The 17,767-nt window shown below is 50.6% G+C and overlaps 1 protein-coding gene across 3 annotated transcripts in view; it reads right to left on the reverse strand.

Moving 5' to 3' along the window:
- CACNA1H (calcium voltage-gated channel subunit alpha1 H) overlaps nt 1-17,767 on the reverse strand; it is a 189,303-nt gene that overhangs the window by 57,358 nt on the left and 114,178 nt on the right. For all 3 annotated transcript variants that reach the window (XM_090024755.1, XM_090024756.1, XM_090024754.1), the window contains exons 13-19: nt 10,207-10,297; nt 8,129-8,337; nt 4,367-4,801; nt 3,858-3,958; nt 3,252-3,375; nt 3,053-3,121; nt 2,679-2,863 (exon numbers count right to left, since the gene is read on the reverse strand). In XM_090024755.1, the coding sequence (XP_089880881.1) occupies nt 2,679-2,863; nt 3,053-3,121; nt 3,252-3,375; nt 3,858-3,958; nt 4,367-4,801; nt 8,129-8,337; nt 10,207-10,297 (1,214 nt within the window). The remainder of the gene's footprint in view (nt 1-2,678; nt 2,864-3,052; nt 3,122-3,251; nt 3,376-3,857; nt 3,959-4,366; nt 4,802-8,128; nt 8,338-10,206; nt 10,298-17,767) is intronic.

Genomic DNA, 17,767 nt, shown 5'->3' on the forward strand with positions numbered 1-17,767 from the left:
GTGAGCACCTAGAGAAAGGATGTCCCGCATGGGACAGAGAAGCATGCGTGCACACGAATACCGCGACGATGAGGAGCCCTGGTCGGCTTATCCGGGAGGCTGAATGTTTCCACTGAAGAACGTCGAGGCTTTCTCCGGAGGTGCAAGTGGGGATGGGGGTGAAGAATGTCCTTGGCAGTGGCTTTTCTTTGCACGGCTAACTTAATGCTCTAATGCCCAAGAGACAGAGAATCTAGGTCAGCAAAGACGCATGGAGAAAGGGCCCAGATTACAAGCAGAAGCTGCAAGCCTGAGGCTACCCAGTCACTTGGTAACATCAGACCCCTTCTGCTTCCTCTGAATGGAAAGGGTTTGCACAGCTTCTTGCTCTCTTGAGCTGCCAGAACATTTGACAGAGCTAATGGCACCTATGGAGCCCCAGAAAAATGAAACTGTTTCTTAAGTAATACTGCAAATGGGTTTTGTAAGGAACCCCAGCGAGGCAGAGGCCACAACAGGCTGCTATTTGTGAAGTGAAGAGAGCAGAAGCAGCTCAATTTGTTCTCTGGGACTAATTTCCTTAGCCAATTCTACCCTTGCATTTGTCCAGGCATTGCTTGTGCCCCGATTTCCATTATCATCACCATGACTTTTTATACTAGAGCGGCACTGGGAAGCCCTTCTGCACTAGTCAGAGATGGCTCCTACCCGGAAGGGTTTACAGACAGCAGCATGGACCAATTCAGGCAACAGACCGGACTATGGAGACAACAGAGATGGGAGCATTCATACAGCTACTTTGTCACCTAGGAAATAATAAATGAACAGAGCACAGCCATTGCCCAGGCAGAAATGAGCCTAACTCAGATCGCCTTTCCCCCATTGCTTGAGGGAGCTACTTTTCTTTGAGGACCACGCGATCCGGCCTGTTTCCAATGACTGCAGGCAACAGAAGGAAAAAATGGATGCAGGAGCCGTGCGCTGGTAACAATTCCCCCGGCATTTATCCTCTCCTCATCTCTCTATTATGGCACAAAAGTAAACAACATACAAATCCCCTTTATGCCTTTTGCAAATATTGAAAACATCGCCCTTCTCCTGCCTCGCTGAGAGCTAAATTGTTTCGAGGTGATATTAGATAGACGGGGCTCAGGGAAGGAAGCTGGAGCTTATCAAATTATTGCCGCTGCCAGTTCAATTGCAAATTTGCTCCTTGCCAATGCAAAATCCCCCCCCCGCCCCGCCCCCAGCCCTGCAAACGGCTGTGAGGTTGTGCAGTTTAACACGTGGCTTGGATGAGATGTGCTATCTTGATATGGAAAACTCTGATAAAAGGAGCGTGGCTTTCGTTCTATATGCCGCGTGAGACAGATAACACCTTCTGCCCCAAATGAAATCAGCTTTTCTAGACGCTGGCAAGGGCAAATTATATAAGAAACAGTCGCTTTGGTCTTGTTTACAGGTATATGCATGGTTGAACATGCTCATTCAAGCGGGCAATACACCCACGTACATCCCCATCCTTACAAAGCCACAGTGCTGACTCGAAAAACATGTGATGTTCATGTTCATGCGATTCAGACACCAAGCAACAGAAAGCTCAAGTGTTTCCCCATGCCCCTAAGGGCTTGCCCACACCCAGATACTGCAGGGGCTTGTCTCAGATTGCTTTAAAAACCCATATACGTAGTTAAATTACCGTGTGGACATTCCTGGATCAGGTTTGGACGGGTTATGTTGGGTTAGCGGGGGCTTTTAAATTCACCAGTCCAGGTTAAATTGATTTAAGCGAAGCTCAAAGACAGAGAGCCCATGTAGGAAGAGGCACAATTTAACGATGCTGGTTCAAATCTTGCTGTTTGTTAAAATTGGTGCAGCTCTGTGTTTATACCAGGCCGGCCTGGAAACCTTCAGGAACACAGAACCGTGCTCTTGTCATAACTTCCTCTGCCTCTCATGAGTCACAAGGGAAGGATCCTGGCTCAACCTTAATCCAAAAATGTCACCAGCATTTTACAAATCTGGAAGAATCCTTTACTACACAAATTATGGGGTTCCCCCCCCCCACTGAACAGCTCTGTTATGGTCAGACTGACCAATTTTTGGTTACCTATTCTCCTACAGTGGGCAACATCTTTTTTTTGACGATAAATTGAAAAAGAAAAAAAAGAAACCTTTAGTTTTTCAATCACCGTGAGTGTGGGCAAGAGCTTTTGGGTGAGCGAGGGAGATTCATTATAGCTGCTAGTGAAATGGTCTGTGCAATAGGCTGAAATCAGAACGGCATGGGGAGCCGGGGGACTTCGCCTGCCGCGCACGATCTGGGCTAAGTCACTTTTGTCCCTTCGTGCCTCAGTTTCCACATCTGTGAACGAGTTACAAGAGTTTCATAGTTTCTAGGGTCGGAAGGGACCTGAGTAGATCATCTAGTCCGACCCCCTGCCATGGCAGGAAAAAGTACTGGGGTCAAACAACCCCAGCAAGGTGTTCACTTTTGTGAAACACTGAGATCTGGGGATGAAAAGCAAGAAGTGAGTGGCTTTATTTTGCTTCCAAAGTGCTTCCCGCAATTTGAGCTCGCTACCCATGCAGTTTTACATGCGCAATGTCTATGCATATGTGTTGCAACCAAGGCATTTCCTTGACCCATCCGAGCAAAACAAGCCCCACAAACCCACTTTGCCCAGGACGCAAAGTACCGGAGAGGCCTCAAGGTTCGCAGCAATCTTAAGACGCGAAGGACGCCCAGAATCTTAGCCCCGCCGGCCGATGCCATGGAGACAATAATGTCGATGATGGAGACAAAGACCAGGACCCCATCGAGGACATTCCAGCTGCTTTGGAGATAGGTGTTTTCTCCAGAGAAGAAGCCGAGAGCCACCACCTAGAACCAAAAGGAGAAGGAAATTTAAGCTTCAGTCTGTTCACCCAACCCTGCTGCTTATTTGTTCTCCACAAAAAAAAGAAAAAGATTTGGGGCTCCGGGAAATAAAATGCAAAGCTCAGTGGACCTTAAGGTCACTGAAACCAGGCCTCTTTGTGGGTCTGCAGGTGGGGGATGGGGCATAGTTACCTTAACCATCATCTCAGCCACAAAGATCGCAGTGAAGATATAATTGGAGACACTGAGGAATATCCTCTCCTGAAAAACACAAGGCAAAAGGAGGCGGCGAGTCACTTAACCACACAAAACCAGCAACCCGGTGCCCAACGTCCTGCCGGTGCCTTCTCTGAGCGAGCCTGGGGCAGGGGACGGGTGGGGGGTTGCTCACCGTGCTGTGGGGGTCGATGTCGGGCCTCTCCAGAGCGATCGTGATGCAGTTGAGGAAGATGAAGACGAGCACCACGTGGTCAAACATTTTGTGAGCGATCACCTTCTGACACATGGCTCGAAACCTGGGGGAAAGAGGCAGGAAGGAAGGCGTCATTCGAAAGCCAGGCGGGCTCCACGTCCCGGGAGCAGCCCCTCTGATGGAGCCTCTCTGTTCAGAAGGCAATTCCAAACAGCGTTGCTGAGACAGTTTCTGCTTGGGCACAGTGCGCTGCCATAATTATAGAGGAAATTAGGAAGAGAAATCACAGTTTTCACTGCACTGCTGTCACCCCATATTCCTGCCACAAATGCCCATGTCCTCAGGCATGAATCTGGTCTCAAGAGCGACCAAAACAAACTTCTGAGATGCTTATCTAGTCCTTCCCTGCCCACGAGGGATGTTGCCCAGGAGTTGACTAGACAGCGTAACCTCCCTATGGTAAAACCAACAAGGAGTGCCAGGGAGGGGAAATACCTCATGGCAATACCCTGTCCAGTGGAATGAGCTCCCCCAAGCCCCTCCTGTGAGCCTGCAGGGAGGCTGAGATTTTATTTGTCGTCTTACCGATTTTGCGGAGAAAACAAGTAGAGGGACCAGTCTTCGTGATTCTTGCACCACTCTGGCTTGTAGGGCTCCAGCATTTTGCGGATCCTGTAGCAGTAACTCTGGGCGGAACAGAAGAAACAGCTTTAATTTCCTTTCTTTTCCCACCTCCTTCATGCCCTTTGGCACAGCCCAAACAGAGCTCCGGAGAAGTCGGTTTGGGGTCTCCTAGTTTCAGACCAGCCCGTCCCCTACCTAAGAACTTAAAGGCCCCATCAGTACAGTGCCTTGTAATTGTGAATGGGTTTTAATCCCAAAGCACTGTGGTATTGAAGGGAAGTGTTACCCCTATTTTTACAGACACCGAGCGGTGGTCCAGGGTAGATGCATGCCAATTCACTGCCACCAGGACTTGTTTTGCTGGCACCGGCCATTAGACGGTAGTCAGCCATGTCACGCTTTGCACGTGCCAGAGAGGAAAGAGGATCTGAACCAGCCCCCGGGATCGCACGGTCCTCGCAGCAACTCACATCCTCCATGTCGTCGTCGTAGTCCAAGGGGTCATCCTTGTGGCTGTCAATGCGCAGGAAAAACTCGTTGGGCACGTGCATCATTTTGCCGTTGCAGTCCTGGTACTCGGTGGGCAGCATGGCCATGGGGTTGATGCTGAGGGAATGGCGCATGCTGGGCAACTGGAGAAGCTCGGGCAAGTCCAAGGAGCTCCTGTAGTCCAAGGACTCTGCTCGGCGGTGCAAGGACGCCCTGCTGACAGTGCTGGACTTGGCATCGTCAGACTCATCATCCGTGCTCCCTTTCCCCTCTCCGGAGAGCAGGGACTCCCTTTCCCCAGACTGGTTCTTCTTCTTGAGACTCGGGGCCCGGCCTAGGCTGTTCCAGCTTGAGCGCCGGCTTCCCCAGTTGCTGCTGGGTCCCCAGTTAGCACAGGGTGAGCTGCGGAGGCTGGACTGAGAGATGGGAAAAGCACGTGAGACTTTGAAAGTGGAAGGAAACGCCTTGCGGCTGGGTTTACTGCACAGATTGGCCGGGGGGCTGCTCGTTCATTGAGCAAGGGAACATTTCAGGTGTTTTTAAGGGCTGAAACAGGTAAAGATACACTGAGGGGCTGGGGACACTGGAGTTTCAGCGGAGTGCTTTTTACTCGACTTCCCTCATCTCCTTGACTCCACCAGACTGGCGCTTTTGTAAAGGCACAGTCTGAGCCCAAGTGGAAGACATCCCCCAGCATGGCACAACCCCTTCACATTGCAAAATCCTCGAAGGTGCGTAGATTTTAGGCACATGGGGTCAAATTTCTGCTCCATCTCTTAGGCAGCTAAGTGATAGAGGGATATCTAAAGTGCAGTTCTTTTCCAATGCAAAATGTGGGCGTGCATCCCCCTCGGATTATGTCTGCATTTGTTGGTAGGGTCAACTTTACTGTCGAGGCCATACCATCCATACAGAACCATCTCTACAAAGAGACCCCTACCTTTGACCATGACGACCCCACTCTGGAAACTTTATTAACTTTTAGGTGACTAGGTAAATCCTCACCCTCACTCACCTCCCTTCCTGCCTCTTTCTACTGTGTGCTGGGAACTCATCCAAGTGCTGGAAGCCACACACTCACAAGTTTACTGCCCACCATTCACAATGCCAGGTTCCTGACTTCCAGCCCCTTTGCAATCCCGCTTTCTCTCCATCTACTGCCCATAATTAGAGCCAAGGACAGAAGAAGAGACAAGTGCTCTGAAGTCTGATTCCCAGAGGACTGGTTAACAGACAAGAAGCACCATTTGGAGCAGGTAACATATAGACGTGCAAGGGTGGCTCATGTGCCTTGGGCTGGATGAGGGAGACCCTGACTAATCAGTGTAGATCTACCCTCAGTGCCCTATGGCATAAGGCTGTAGTCTGACATTATACACCAGCCAAGGTCCCACTTCTTTTCATCCTGGGAACCTGGTTAAAATTTCTGAAAACTCAATCCTAGTTCTGAGTTTACTCTCATATTCAGGAGTCTCCAGGTGAACGCAGAGAGAGTCCAGGCAGAGAGGATTGCTCACCTTGCTTTCCTGAGGGTCCAGGGCCCCTTTTTATGCAACTGCTTTATTTATTAGTCTTTCCCTGGTGGGTAGGAATCAGATACAGCAGCACAGTTGTGCAGGGAGCTAGTGTCAGCAGTGGGATTACCCACTGGAGATGCATTTTTCTGCATCACAGTCAAAATGTCTCTATCCATGCATCCATCCAATCATCCATCCATCCAACCATCCTTTTACACCGCTCTGGCAGCAAAAAGGTGTCAGTACAGATCAGGCCCAAAGACCTTATTCCCATTGGGGACCATTGTAAAAAACAAGTCCAGTCTAAACCCCATTAGCTTTTAATTGGACCTGGATGCCTAAATCCCCTAGCTGCTTTGGACAACTGTACCCATGTCCTACTCCTGTTTTTGCATAATTTTGGGCAGAAACAGCTCAAATGGCTTTTTCTAGCCACAGAACAATTCCTGATGCTGATCCTTTTGTAAGTGTAATTTGTGTTGATGAATAGCTCCCAGGATAAAAGCATTCAAGGTCAGAGCCGCAAAGCCTAGAAGGAAACCTCCTTTTCTCTGAAAAATTTCCTTCCAGCCTTGAAACAGGGCTGGCTGCTTTCATCCTTCTCACTGGGCTTGCCTGGAGCTCCTTTCACTGCTTCATTTTCCTTTGGCTGGTGGCACTGATGCACTCCTGGACAAGGAGGAGGGCTCTTCTTTGAGCCACGGGCCAACCACTGCCAGCAGCCAGCGATCCTGTGAACCCCCAAGGCAAACACTAGCCACCTCAATTTGCTTTTCGGAAGTGTTACCTTGACTAAACAGCTTTACCGACGGGGACAGCGGTTCTGTCTGCTCGCTGTATGAAGGACATTCATGCTCCACTGCCTTGATTTCAATGTGATATTGTGGGTGCAAAGCCAGGAACGGGACAGGTGTGGAGGGACAGAAATCCACTTTCCTCTATCAGCCCTCTCCTCCCTTTGTTTTCAGTGTTTTCCTCTCCCCACCTGCTGTGGTCAGTTCAGCCCATTCTAGTTGCACCCTTCCCTACCCCCCATTTATTCCCCCCCACCTTAATTCAGCTCCCCTTTTAATGATCTGTAAGTGGCTGCTGTATAACAAATGGGGGCCGAACAGCCATGCAAGGGGAAAATCAAGCATCCCCTTTCCTCTGCATTCATCCCAAGCCAGGCTACTTCTGGCCTGCACACAGGCACATCCTCATCAGAAAAACACTACGGGAGAACCAGGACCTCCGCAGCCACCAGCCGCCCCCCGTCCCTCCCAACAGCTGCAGCTCATCTGTGACACACCCAGGGGCAGCATGTGGGGTTTACTGTATTGGTGCAAAACCATCACCCTCCAAGACTTGTCCCAGGGACCCATTCTGGGCTGCCTGCATCCCATGTGTGAGGCTTGCTCATCCTTTTTCTTGATTTTCCCCCAGTGGAAATGGGGCCACTAAATCCTCTATCCCCACATGAGCATCTTCCTCAAGCCATCTGGAGTGTTATCTTGCAAAATCCTGGTCTCTCCTGCCCCAGGGGCCTCTGCAAAAAGGTCACCTGTGCTGCCCGAGACACTACTGCCACATTGGCCCCCCTTATGCCAACGGATAACAGGCCCGAGCTCGCTCGGCGCCTGCCGGTCCCGAGTCGGAGATGCTGCCTTCCTGGTCATCTGCTGTCTGAACCCTGGTATCTCCCCCTGCTTCTAGTCTCTTAGCAATCCTGTACCTCATCTTCCCTTGCCTCTCATCCCCTCCATCTTTCTCTGCCCTAACCTGGGAAGGGAGAATTCACTGTTGAGCTGCAATGCGTCATGGGACGGGGAAGCACTGCAAAATGTCATGCATGATGCAGTTTAGCCATAGAGCTGCAGCTAAAAAGGGAATTAAGGGATTTGGAGGTACTAATCCCATGGGTCACTAGGCTGGTCCAGACCACCTGAAACAAAAACATACGGCTTTTCCAAGTTTACAGGGGTTTTTGGAACATTTCATCCCACAGGAAGCTTTATCTTAAATTTTTGGCTGAAATTCTCCCCCCCCAGCCAAAAAAAAAATCATCCTGAAGTAGATTGTGAGCAAGGATAATTCCAGTCACAGTTGGCACCATGATAAGCTACCAACAACAGGCTTATAATGCAGGTATTGGGGAATGCTGGTAAACTGGAGCACGGCTCTAAGGTTATACATGGATTTGCTTTTAGACGCGACGCAGGGAGATCGCCGGCGCTGGTAGCATACCAAGGACTTTTGGTCGTAGCTCAGGGGATCTATCGAGGCATTGCTCCCTCTCCTCGAGTCCACAAAGGTGTGCACCGAGTCCATGTGCGGCGAGCACTTGGGCGTAGGCATGGGCGTAGCGGCGGTGCGCATGATGATGGGCGGAGGCATGCTTCCCCGGGCCTCCAAGTGTCCATTTGGGGTGACGGCCAAAGAGTACATCTTCATCTCTGCAATGAAGGGAGGGGAGGAGGGGCAGTGGTTCAGAAGCTCAGCTCAAGATTGCAAAAGCATGCTAGAAAAAACAACAGGCAACCCCCTGGTTCAAGATCAAAGCCAAATTCCTTGGCAATACGAATGCTACTACCACCATTCGGCATGGGCAGGAGATGCAAGGCCAAATTCACGACTACTCACGAGGCCAAACCTTAGGAGGGCTGCAGCATCTGCTGAGATTGCACCTTGCAGTGGCCTTCAGAGGAAGTGGTAGACGGGCGGCACTTTTCAGTGTCTGAATTATGACCCTTCACTCAAGACAACACTCTTAGGTCTGGGGTTCTGGCCAAATTCCCCCTGGATAACTTCTTTCTCTCTTCCCATCGGAGATGGCTGTGCAAGGTTTCTGTGCTATTTGTCAAGTGCTTTGGGTACCTCCAGGCTGGAAGGCACTCTACAAATATTACTCACCATCCATTCGGGAGATAAGAAATGAAAAAGGATCCTAAACACCCGCGGATCTAGAAGAGTAATCTGCCTACACCAGGATAAGCAAATGAAACGCCTTTTGCATGCTAGTGGCTGCTAGTTAATAAGCAATACACGCTCTACTATTTCAGCCCTACTGCAAGGGCCCTCAGCCTGTGATGGAAGAGGGGAGCGCACAACATTCAATCATCACAGAAAGCTACGCTCCGGACTTGTTTAAAATTGCAGCGGTTGTCTTCATGTCGAAGGCAAGCAAGAGACGACAATACAACACGCCTGTGTTTTGGAGTGCAACCCTGTGCTGTCGTCGTAAGGCCTAGAGTCCAGCGTAACTCTTATTTTTGCATTATGGCTGGGTGCATTTTGGTTGAATGCCAGCAGAAACGTGCATCCTGGGCAAGGGGGCAGGGGGAGACCGTCTGCCGTAGGTAGGAGAGAACAACAATTTAGCCCTTGTACATGGAGTGCAGGAAACGAGTGCGCCCCCACCAAGTTGCATTACTGCCATGAGAAACCCAAGGGTTTCACCACCCCAGCTAATTTGCTGCTGCTGGCTGCTTTTGTAATGCGACATCCTTGTATTTTTATCATCTGCTTACTTACCAGCTGATTCGCTGGCGGCCTTTTCTGCCCACTGGAAGTCGGCGAAACTTTGCCACCGACTTCAAGGGGCAGCAGCTCAACTTCAAAACCCCGTTAATCTACAGTGCACGGGATGCTGCTGTCCGCACCACTTGTTCAGACACCAATGGCTTTGTCATGCAATCATTAAGGTCCTTCTGTTGTTTATAGGCGTATCTGGCATTTAGGAAGTTAATGGAGACTTATTCATTCCCCACAATTTATTCCAAGAAGTCAGCCCAGTCCTCTGCGAGCTGACGGCAAACAGGTGGCAACGTCCCCCCTTTTGGGACTAACTTGCTATTTGCAGTTATACAGCAGAGAGTTTCTGCAGAGGGATTTATGCTTGCGGTTCGGTTGCCAACTGTTTTTCAATGAGGAGTTTTCTGACAATCTGATATCTGGGATTTGCTAGTTGAGTGGCATGACTGGGCAACTGAGTCACCCCAGGCTGCTCTGGGCTCCTGGTGCCATTTTCAATTATCCTTGGATATTTTAAAACGAGGATGGTGCTCAAGAAACACGTTCCCTGCATGGATGCTACTACTGAAAAGTCCTTTCAAGATCCCGAAAACATTCTGAGTAGGACAAAAAGCCTACAAAAAACCAACACACTCCTCCGGGCTAATTATGAGATTGCTGTCGGGTTCATTACCTGATGAAATGGGGTATGCCCTCACCCACACTTTACACCCAAGAGGAAGAGTGTTGGGGGGGATCATTTCTATGGCCCTACAGAAGCGGGGTCATGGTAGAGCAATGTGCACCCCCACCTGCTGCCCGGAGGTCTTTCAGCTTCTCAAAATCCTCATCGAAGTTGGCAGATGTCTTGTCCTCATCCGTGTCTGACCTGTTGGCATCACCCTGAGGGGAGATGAAAGGTTAATGTAACTTGTGAGGAGGGACTGGAGACTGAGCCCTTTTCAGATAAACTTCCCTCCAAAGTTACCAATAATCCCTCCCCCGTCGTGTAATTTAATCCAGCGTGGGCACCATGTCACCTGGTGCACAGGCCGGAGAAATGGAAGAACGTGAGCCTACCTCCGGCTCTGCCACCAGCTCGTCCCTTTTATCTCCCTCTGTACAAAATGAGAACAGTGCTAATGACCTGCGGCGAGTCTTAAACAATTAATGGGTCTCAAGTGCCTGGAAAGCTGGGACAGAGGCCATCTCCTGGACTGCGGACAGACGTAACGCTGAATTGTTTTAAAAGGGCAGGGAGATTTGTTGTTTGGCACCGTACAAGTGAACTCGACTGCTGTGACTTGAACCCCGAATAAAACAGAGTGAAAGTTGCAACGGTGTCTTGCAACAGGAGCACGGGGGCGTCGTAATGACACCGTAACAGCTTTTATCAGGGTCATTTGAGATCAATTCAACTGGCACGTTTGTGTGGGCCTTTCAACGATGCTTGTACAGCACCCAGTACAAAGGTGCCCCGGTCCCGACTGGAGTCTGCGGGCATTACCGTAACGTGGTCTTATCACCTCTATTAAAACAGCCCTTGAACTGCCCTGAGAAAAAAGATATAGCTACTATCAATACAGCTGCATTGACTTCACTGTGTCTGGCCTCACTGAACAATGAGTCTCAGGGCAGAACAAGAGAAGTGTGGTAGCAATCAGAGAAGAGACTAAGAAAAATTGGCATTGCCGGGCTGCATATTTGTCCTCTCCATGATCCCAGCTCAAAGCTGCTTGGTAAGGATGTCAAAAGGATTTGATTTTTTTTTTTGCCAGGACCACAAATTCAGCCTGGAAGGCGAAAACCGAGCCAGGTCTTGCCTCTCTCATTCTGATTTTGCACCTGGAAATCACCTGGCAATGCTGTAGACAAAGTAAAATAGACCCTCACTAGCTCTCCCATTCATTTTGCAGAGGTGCATGGCTGCAAACTGCAGTGGGAAATGATTTGTGTCAGGAAAATCAGTCGATACATCTTGAAGGCAGACAATAGAGGATTATACAGGAAAAGGGGAAGAGTGTCACTTCTCTGATGATAACCACAGCTCAAGACCTGGTGGTCTCAATACAATAACTACTTCCCTTTCATGACGTTTCTGCAGGTTAAACACCCTCTTGTTTCAAAACATCTGCTCGTTTCTTTATCTATTTTTTTTTTTTTTTTTAACAGATGAGCATGTAAATGATGTTTTGCTGTTGGCCATCTCCTGCCTGGATATCTTGAGCAAGCAAATATGCATCACAATGGAGAGCAGCCATCGCGATGACACTTCTTAGCAGCCAGCGGTGCTTATCTCTGTGCCGTCAGTCGGTTATCTCTGCGAATCAGGCCTCGCTCCCGAGAGGTTTGGACACCTGCCGCGTGCGCCGTCTCTTCATGCTACAGCCCCTTCCTTGCCTACGGTGCGTCTCACACGGAGCACCTCGCCTCCTTACATCTCCAGCCTCGCATACGTGACAGCCATGGGGGCTCTTGCAGGAAACAAATGGTGAACCACACGGTGCTCTCATTTGCACTGAGGGTGGGACTTTCCTCGCCTTCTGGGGCATGTCCAGGCGAGCGTGGACGTGCAGTGCGTGGCACTGCAGAGCCATCTGCGGCGCTGCACGTGCAAGTATTCCCCACGCTGCTAATCTGGAGCGCGGGAAGGCTTTGTGACACTGGGAGACCCTGGTGTCAAAAAACCCATGCCTTAAAAAAACCGGGCAGCGCATGTGGCAGCAGCATGCGCTGCTAGAAACTGGAGCCACAGTCCAGCTCTGTGCTGCTGGACTGCCACGGCTGCCGCACCCAGACACCCTCCGGACCCCAGGCAAGGCTGCTGGGGCTAGCCCAGGGGCAACGCGCCGTGTTGCACACAGAGCCCGCGTGCACGGGCGTTTCCCTTGGACACGCAGCGGCTGCACACGTGGTGCCGCTGCGGTTTGTCCCAAGGGAAACGTGCGTTCCTGCTCATGGGGATGCACTCCTAGGGGCCAAACTTCATCAAGTACAAACTACCACGCCTCTAGTGTGGTGTGCTTGGGGCAATTTGCATCAGTGTAGGATCAGCCCTTTGGGGCTGACTTAGTTCTGGGTCCTGTGGGAGTTTTACCGTGGATAGATCGGACAAAGCGTTTACTGCCGAGTGCTTTGGCATATCCGCCCCCATGCAATCCTGAGCAGACGCCAATTTAGACACGAAGCCATGCAGCATGGTGCGGGCTCCTGCTTGCACTCTTCCCCTTGTGACCTTGCATCTTGTCTGCATGGAGTGCCCATAGGTAGGGACCTACCTAACTCATGGTGTGAGAAAGTAATTTTCATGGCTTGGTTGTGGCCCGGAGAGCTGATTTTGCAGTCGTTTCATGGCACACCAGCTCCTCGGAGCTGATTGGTGGAGATGCCCCAGGGGGGAGCCAACATATTATTTTTAATACTATTTTGGAGGGTTGATTTTCTGGGAAATCGCAGCCAATGCCATTTTTTGCGGAGATCCCCAGTTTTTGTGGCTTTCCACCAAAATTGCATAACCCTGATTTAAGTAGGTCTCTACATATGAACTGGGAGGACGCGTGATTCCCTGTAGCTACTGAAGCCCTGGGGTCACCTCTGAGGCTGCCAACAAGTGGGCCGCTGTCACAGTGAGGTTCACAGTATCCGTTAGGAGTCAGGAGGCGACCACGGGGTCCTTTTAGGCAAAAGGGCAGCGATGCAATAGCGCTCTGGATCCCAGCACCGACCCCACACTCCCACGACCCTTGAGACGCCATTTCTGGCTTTCCATACAGGCGTGCCTGCTACTGCAAAGGCTACCCTCACTTCACTGAAGTCAGGAGTGCAACCACTCTGCTTGCAAAGTTCATCCCAATGGTTTGATTCAACGTGAGCCCAGCGGGATGGAGTTACCCCGGCGGGCCGTCTGACCGACTCCAGCTTGATGCGTTAAGCTTATTGACAAGTTGTGCAAATTGGCATCTGTTGGATTAGGTCAGCTGGTCCTAGCAGAGGAGCACGGCTCCCTAATTGGTGCCTGAACACGTCACCATTGTTTTTTGGAGCTGCAACGTGCTCCCCAAAGCGGCAGCGAAGTGAATTTCCTCTGTGATGTACTGCTCAGTCATGCAGGCAGGGAGACAGGCCGAGTTACGAAAGACGAATAAGGGAACTTAAACTTCTCAGAGCTCAAGCCGTCGCATACAGGAGCTGTTAGATGTGCAGTTTGGGAAGCTATGCTTCGTGTGGCTTCGCAGATTTGGGCAGGGAAGACTCTTTGGGTAGATGCAGTGTCTTTTATTAGACCGAGCAGTTGGGGAAAAAAGTTCTTAGCGAGCTTTCGGGTGCAATCACCCTAGGGTGCATCTTTGGGTAGATATCACAATTACTGAAAGAGCCTATGTCCTTAGACCAACATGGCTGCAACCAAAAACCTTCACACATTTGGGGCAGTTTTCAGCTGATCTGGATCCTCTGAGTAATACGCAACACACTTGGCAATTTTCCTTTTTCTGTGTGAACTTCTGTACGTTGCTGCCAGAAACGCCAAACGCCGCGGCGAATGCAATCCCGCGGACTTCCAGGCTCGTTCTTTTTCTGCGAGATCCCTATCGAGCTTGCCTCATTTAACTAGCCAAGCCGCGACGATCAAGCTGGGCGCCCTTCCCTTGCCAGCCCAGCACAGATCCTCCAGGAAAGGGCAAGTCTGCCGATGACCCAAAGGGCAAAACAAAATCCGTCTTGCTCGCTCTCAGCTGGATGGTAAGACCAACAAGGCAATCAAAAGTCAGCCCATGCGATTCAAAGAGCAGTCTGGAGAGAAGAAGGTGGCCATAGGCACAATAACCACCTCTCTCGCCATCCCCACACGATAGCACCTAGAAGGAGGGCAAGGACCAACGACCTCAGCATGATAACGCTTTGTGAAGACTCCTAAAAGACTCTTCCTATGTTGGCATCAATATCGAATGAGGGGATCAAGGGGGGAAGGCACAGGAAAATTTTTATTTTTCCCCAGCTGTACTGAACGCTTCTTCCTGTGAGCTCCGGCCAAGGACATTTCTGCGTTACAAAAAACAAAGCCACGTTATCCATTTGTAAGCGCATGGCTTGCAGAGAGCCCTCGCAGCCGGGATACAGCCCCCGATGGGACCGCTGCGGCGTGCACTGTACCTTATGCGGAGACAGGCCACTGTCGAGGCTCGTACTTAATGAAACTGGAAAGGAAAACGCAGGCTGCAAATTTCATTCCTGCGGCGGCGGGCCTGGGCTAATGCGCTGCTGAGTAAGTAATGATGGCTCTAAAAACTGTGTCTTACATATATTTAAATCACAAACAGTAAGAGCTCCAAAAGGAGCCATTAAACGGAAGCAAGAAGCCAGGACCAATTTTGCTAAGTTGGTAATTACATATTTATTGAGAATATTGTGCGGGGCCGCCGATTCCAGCCTTCAAGCTAGCACAGGATTCAGCTTCCTAGCGGGCAACTAGAGAATGGGACACTGTGGGAAGGCTGGACGGTCGTAATGGAAAGGTTTCTGCACTCGGCTAGTGTGTTGAATGGAGAGAACGTGGGTTTTTTTCCCCCCTCCCCAAAAGAGAACTGCGATAAAGCATGCACATGCCACATGGGGGGGTTGCGTTCATGATACAGGCCCCTGGAGGCACCGGGGAGCGAGCCGAGCATTCCCGGATCTCCAGCCGAGAGCGTCTACTCAGCTAAAAGGCTAATTAAGGTGACAAGCACATTGCATTTGTTCCGGGATAAACCGCTGCGTCCTGGAACAAAGTGCCATCATTTGGTCTGTTGTTCTGGGATAAATCCTAAGAAAGGTTCACAGGATAAGAAGTACTAACAGTTCTTAACTAACCTATCTTCTTGAAACTTGGCAGGCCTTGTGGCCTCACCAGGGGCCACCACCCCTGCAGTTTTCACCCCGCGGTGGTGTTAACACATAGACTTGACGTGAGTTTTGCTTTCAAGAATTCGGGGTGCAGTTCCCCCCGCATCCCTGCACCGATCTCCTTGAAACTTAGCAGGCCTCATGATCTTTGCAGAGGCTGCCACCCCTGCACGTTTCATCCAAATCAGACAAAAACAACCAAGTTATAGATATTTCATTGATTCCCCATTATACCCTATGGCCGGATCTCCGAGGCGGCTCCGAAGCTTCGGTGCCGCTTCAGCCGGATCGAAGTGGGAACCCAGTCTGGAGCTCCGGATGGGATCGCGGCCATCCGAAGCCGGCTCGAATAGCTGCCGACTCGCACAGGCCTATTGATTACTACCCTCTAAGCTTAATGCTCCAGCCCATTTTCTATCCACCTTACAGGTGGATAGCTGGATATATGCACACACCAATCCTGGGATATTTCTGTTCCGGGACAAACGCAGGCGCAGGTTGTCTGGGGACAAATGCAATGTCTGTTCCTAACCAAAATGATAGCAAAGGCCGCTGTGGACCATAAGCAATGTTATCCAGTCACTCCAGAGCTTCTCGCTGTGTGTATGTGGGTTACACGCGTGATCCAGAGTGCAGAGCACGACTGGCGGGTGTGTGGGAATAGAGTCAAGAGTATGGGACTGGTCAAATCTGCTCCACAAGGTTCAGAAAAGGATGCTGAAGCAGTGACTGACTTGTTTGGTGCCCTGGGCATGTGACAGGAGCTTTAAAACGCTGTCCTTGCCGAACCCAAGGGCGAGGAACAGCAACAGCTTAGGTCTAAGGATACGTCCATCCAAAAAAAGGTGTTTTCATATTTTGAGTGGGCTCACGTGACTGCAATAAGGCAGGCTGCAAGAGGCAACTCGGATTTTAACTTGGGTAAGTCAAAATTCATGCCCAGGGAAGAACCCAAGGTACAAGTCAAACTGCGTTGTCTTCATTGCCACTTTAACTCAGGTGCCGGGAACTCGTCTTAACCTTTTATTTTGCAGCAAGGACATCTCTAGCCTTTTATTTTGCAGCAAGGACATCACAGGTGACCCCAAGGAGAACTCGGGCTACCTATGGCCGTGCATTAGGAAAACGCATCGCTATTTGTTCACTGAAATCATCAGGAGGGGAAACTATGATTGCCCTCCACTACTGAATGAAAGAGCGTGGGGCAAGCAGAAGCCATATAAATCCTCAAGACAGCTAAAAACACTCCCCTATGGAGAGCGGCTAATGAAAACACTGATTTTCCCCCCACCTCCTGGAGCAACTCTTGAATTATTCCTAGCTTCTTCTTTTTTGGCTGATCTTCGCCACTGAGGATGCATGATAAAAACAAGTGTCTTTTCAGAGAGGATTTCTAACCCCAAGGAACAGAAAGCACAAGCAGCACAGCAGCAGATGGGAAGGGGAAGTACAAGTAGCTGGCTGGGTTTGTCCGGGGACAACGGGCCAGGGCACTGGCATTACCCCCAAGCAGAAAACAAAGGAGGAATGAGAAGCAGGCTCCTGGCTTTCAATTAGCTGACAACTTTTGGAACAACCTGTCCCCTTCTACCAGGGGTTTTATGATCGCGTCTCTGAAAGCTGCTGGAGAACAAAGGGTCGACGCTGGGGCGCCATCCTTCTGCGCACGCAGCTGGCATCCACAGAGCCGCACATGTCCCTGTTTTTATAGCCTCCCGGAGGATCTTCTCCAGAGCCGTGCGGCGTGGCTCGGAGAAGCAGAAACACCTCCCGAGAGGCAAAGGTTTCAAAATCGCCTGGAGACAGGAAACGGGCATTGTCTCGAGCCCGAAGCAGGATTCAGGCAAAGGCAAGCAGCACACGCAGATAACACATGCGCAGCTTTGGATTTCCAGTCTCCCCACTCCTATCTTATGAGCTAAATGGAAGTTTTTGTTTGCAATATATGCATAGTTCAGCACTTTGGATCCCATTCAGTAGCGGCCAGTGGGAAACACACCGATTCTTTTACTACGTTGACACCCGGACACATGCCGACCAGCCCTTTACAATCGGAAGAGGACTCGGCTATAGGAAAGCCCGTGCGCACACGTTTGCGAAAATATACATGTGAACAAGATCCTGTCCGGCGAGGCGTTGACTCTGGAACCTAGTGACGGGCACGATTTTCGCCGTCATTAATCCTCTATGGATCTGGTAGTAGCCGCTAAATGGGCTTCTCCACCCGTCTTAGGTTGATTCATGCATAGGATGCCTATTGATGTACCCCCCAAAACACGGGGCATCCCTTTGGTGAAGGGTGGGACCACGGGCCCCCTTGACCAATCAGCAGTGAAGGGCAGGGTCACCACCTCCTTGGCCAATCAGCAGGGAGGGGTGGGGCCACAGGGATCCTCCACCTCCTTCCCTCCCTCCCTGAACCCTGCTCCTCCTGGCTGCGCACCCCACCTCTAAGCACAGCCAATAGAATCGCAAGGACGAATGATTGGC

Source organism: Crocodylus siamensis, chromosome 12, assembly GCF_052110815.1.
Source record: "Crocodylus siamensis isolate JL-2025a chromosome 12, ASM5211081v1, whole genome shotgun sequence".
Taxonomy (NCBI): domain Eukaryota; kingdom Metazoa; phylum Chordata; order Crocodylia; family Crocodylidae; genus Crocodylus; species Crocodylus siamensis.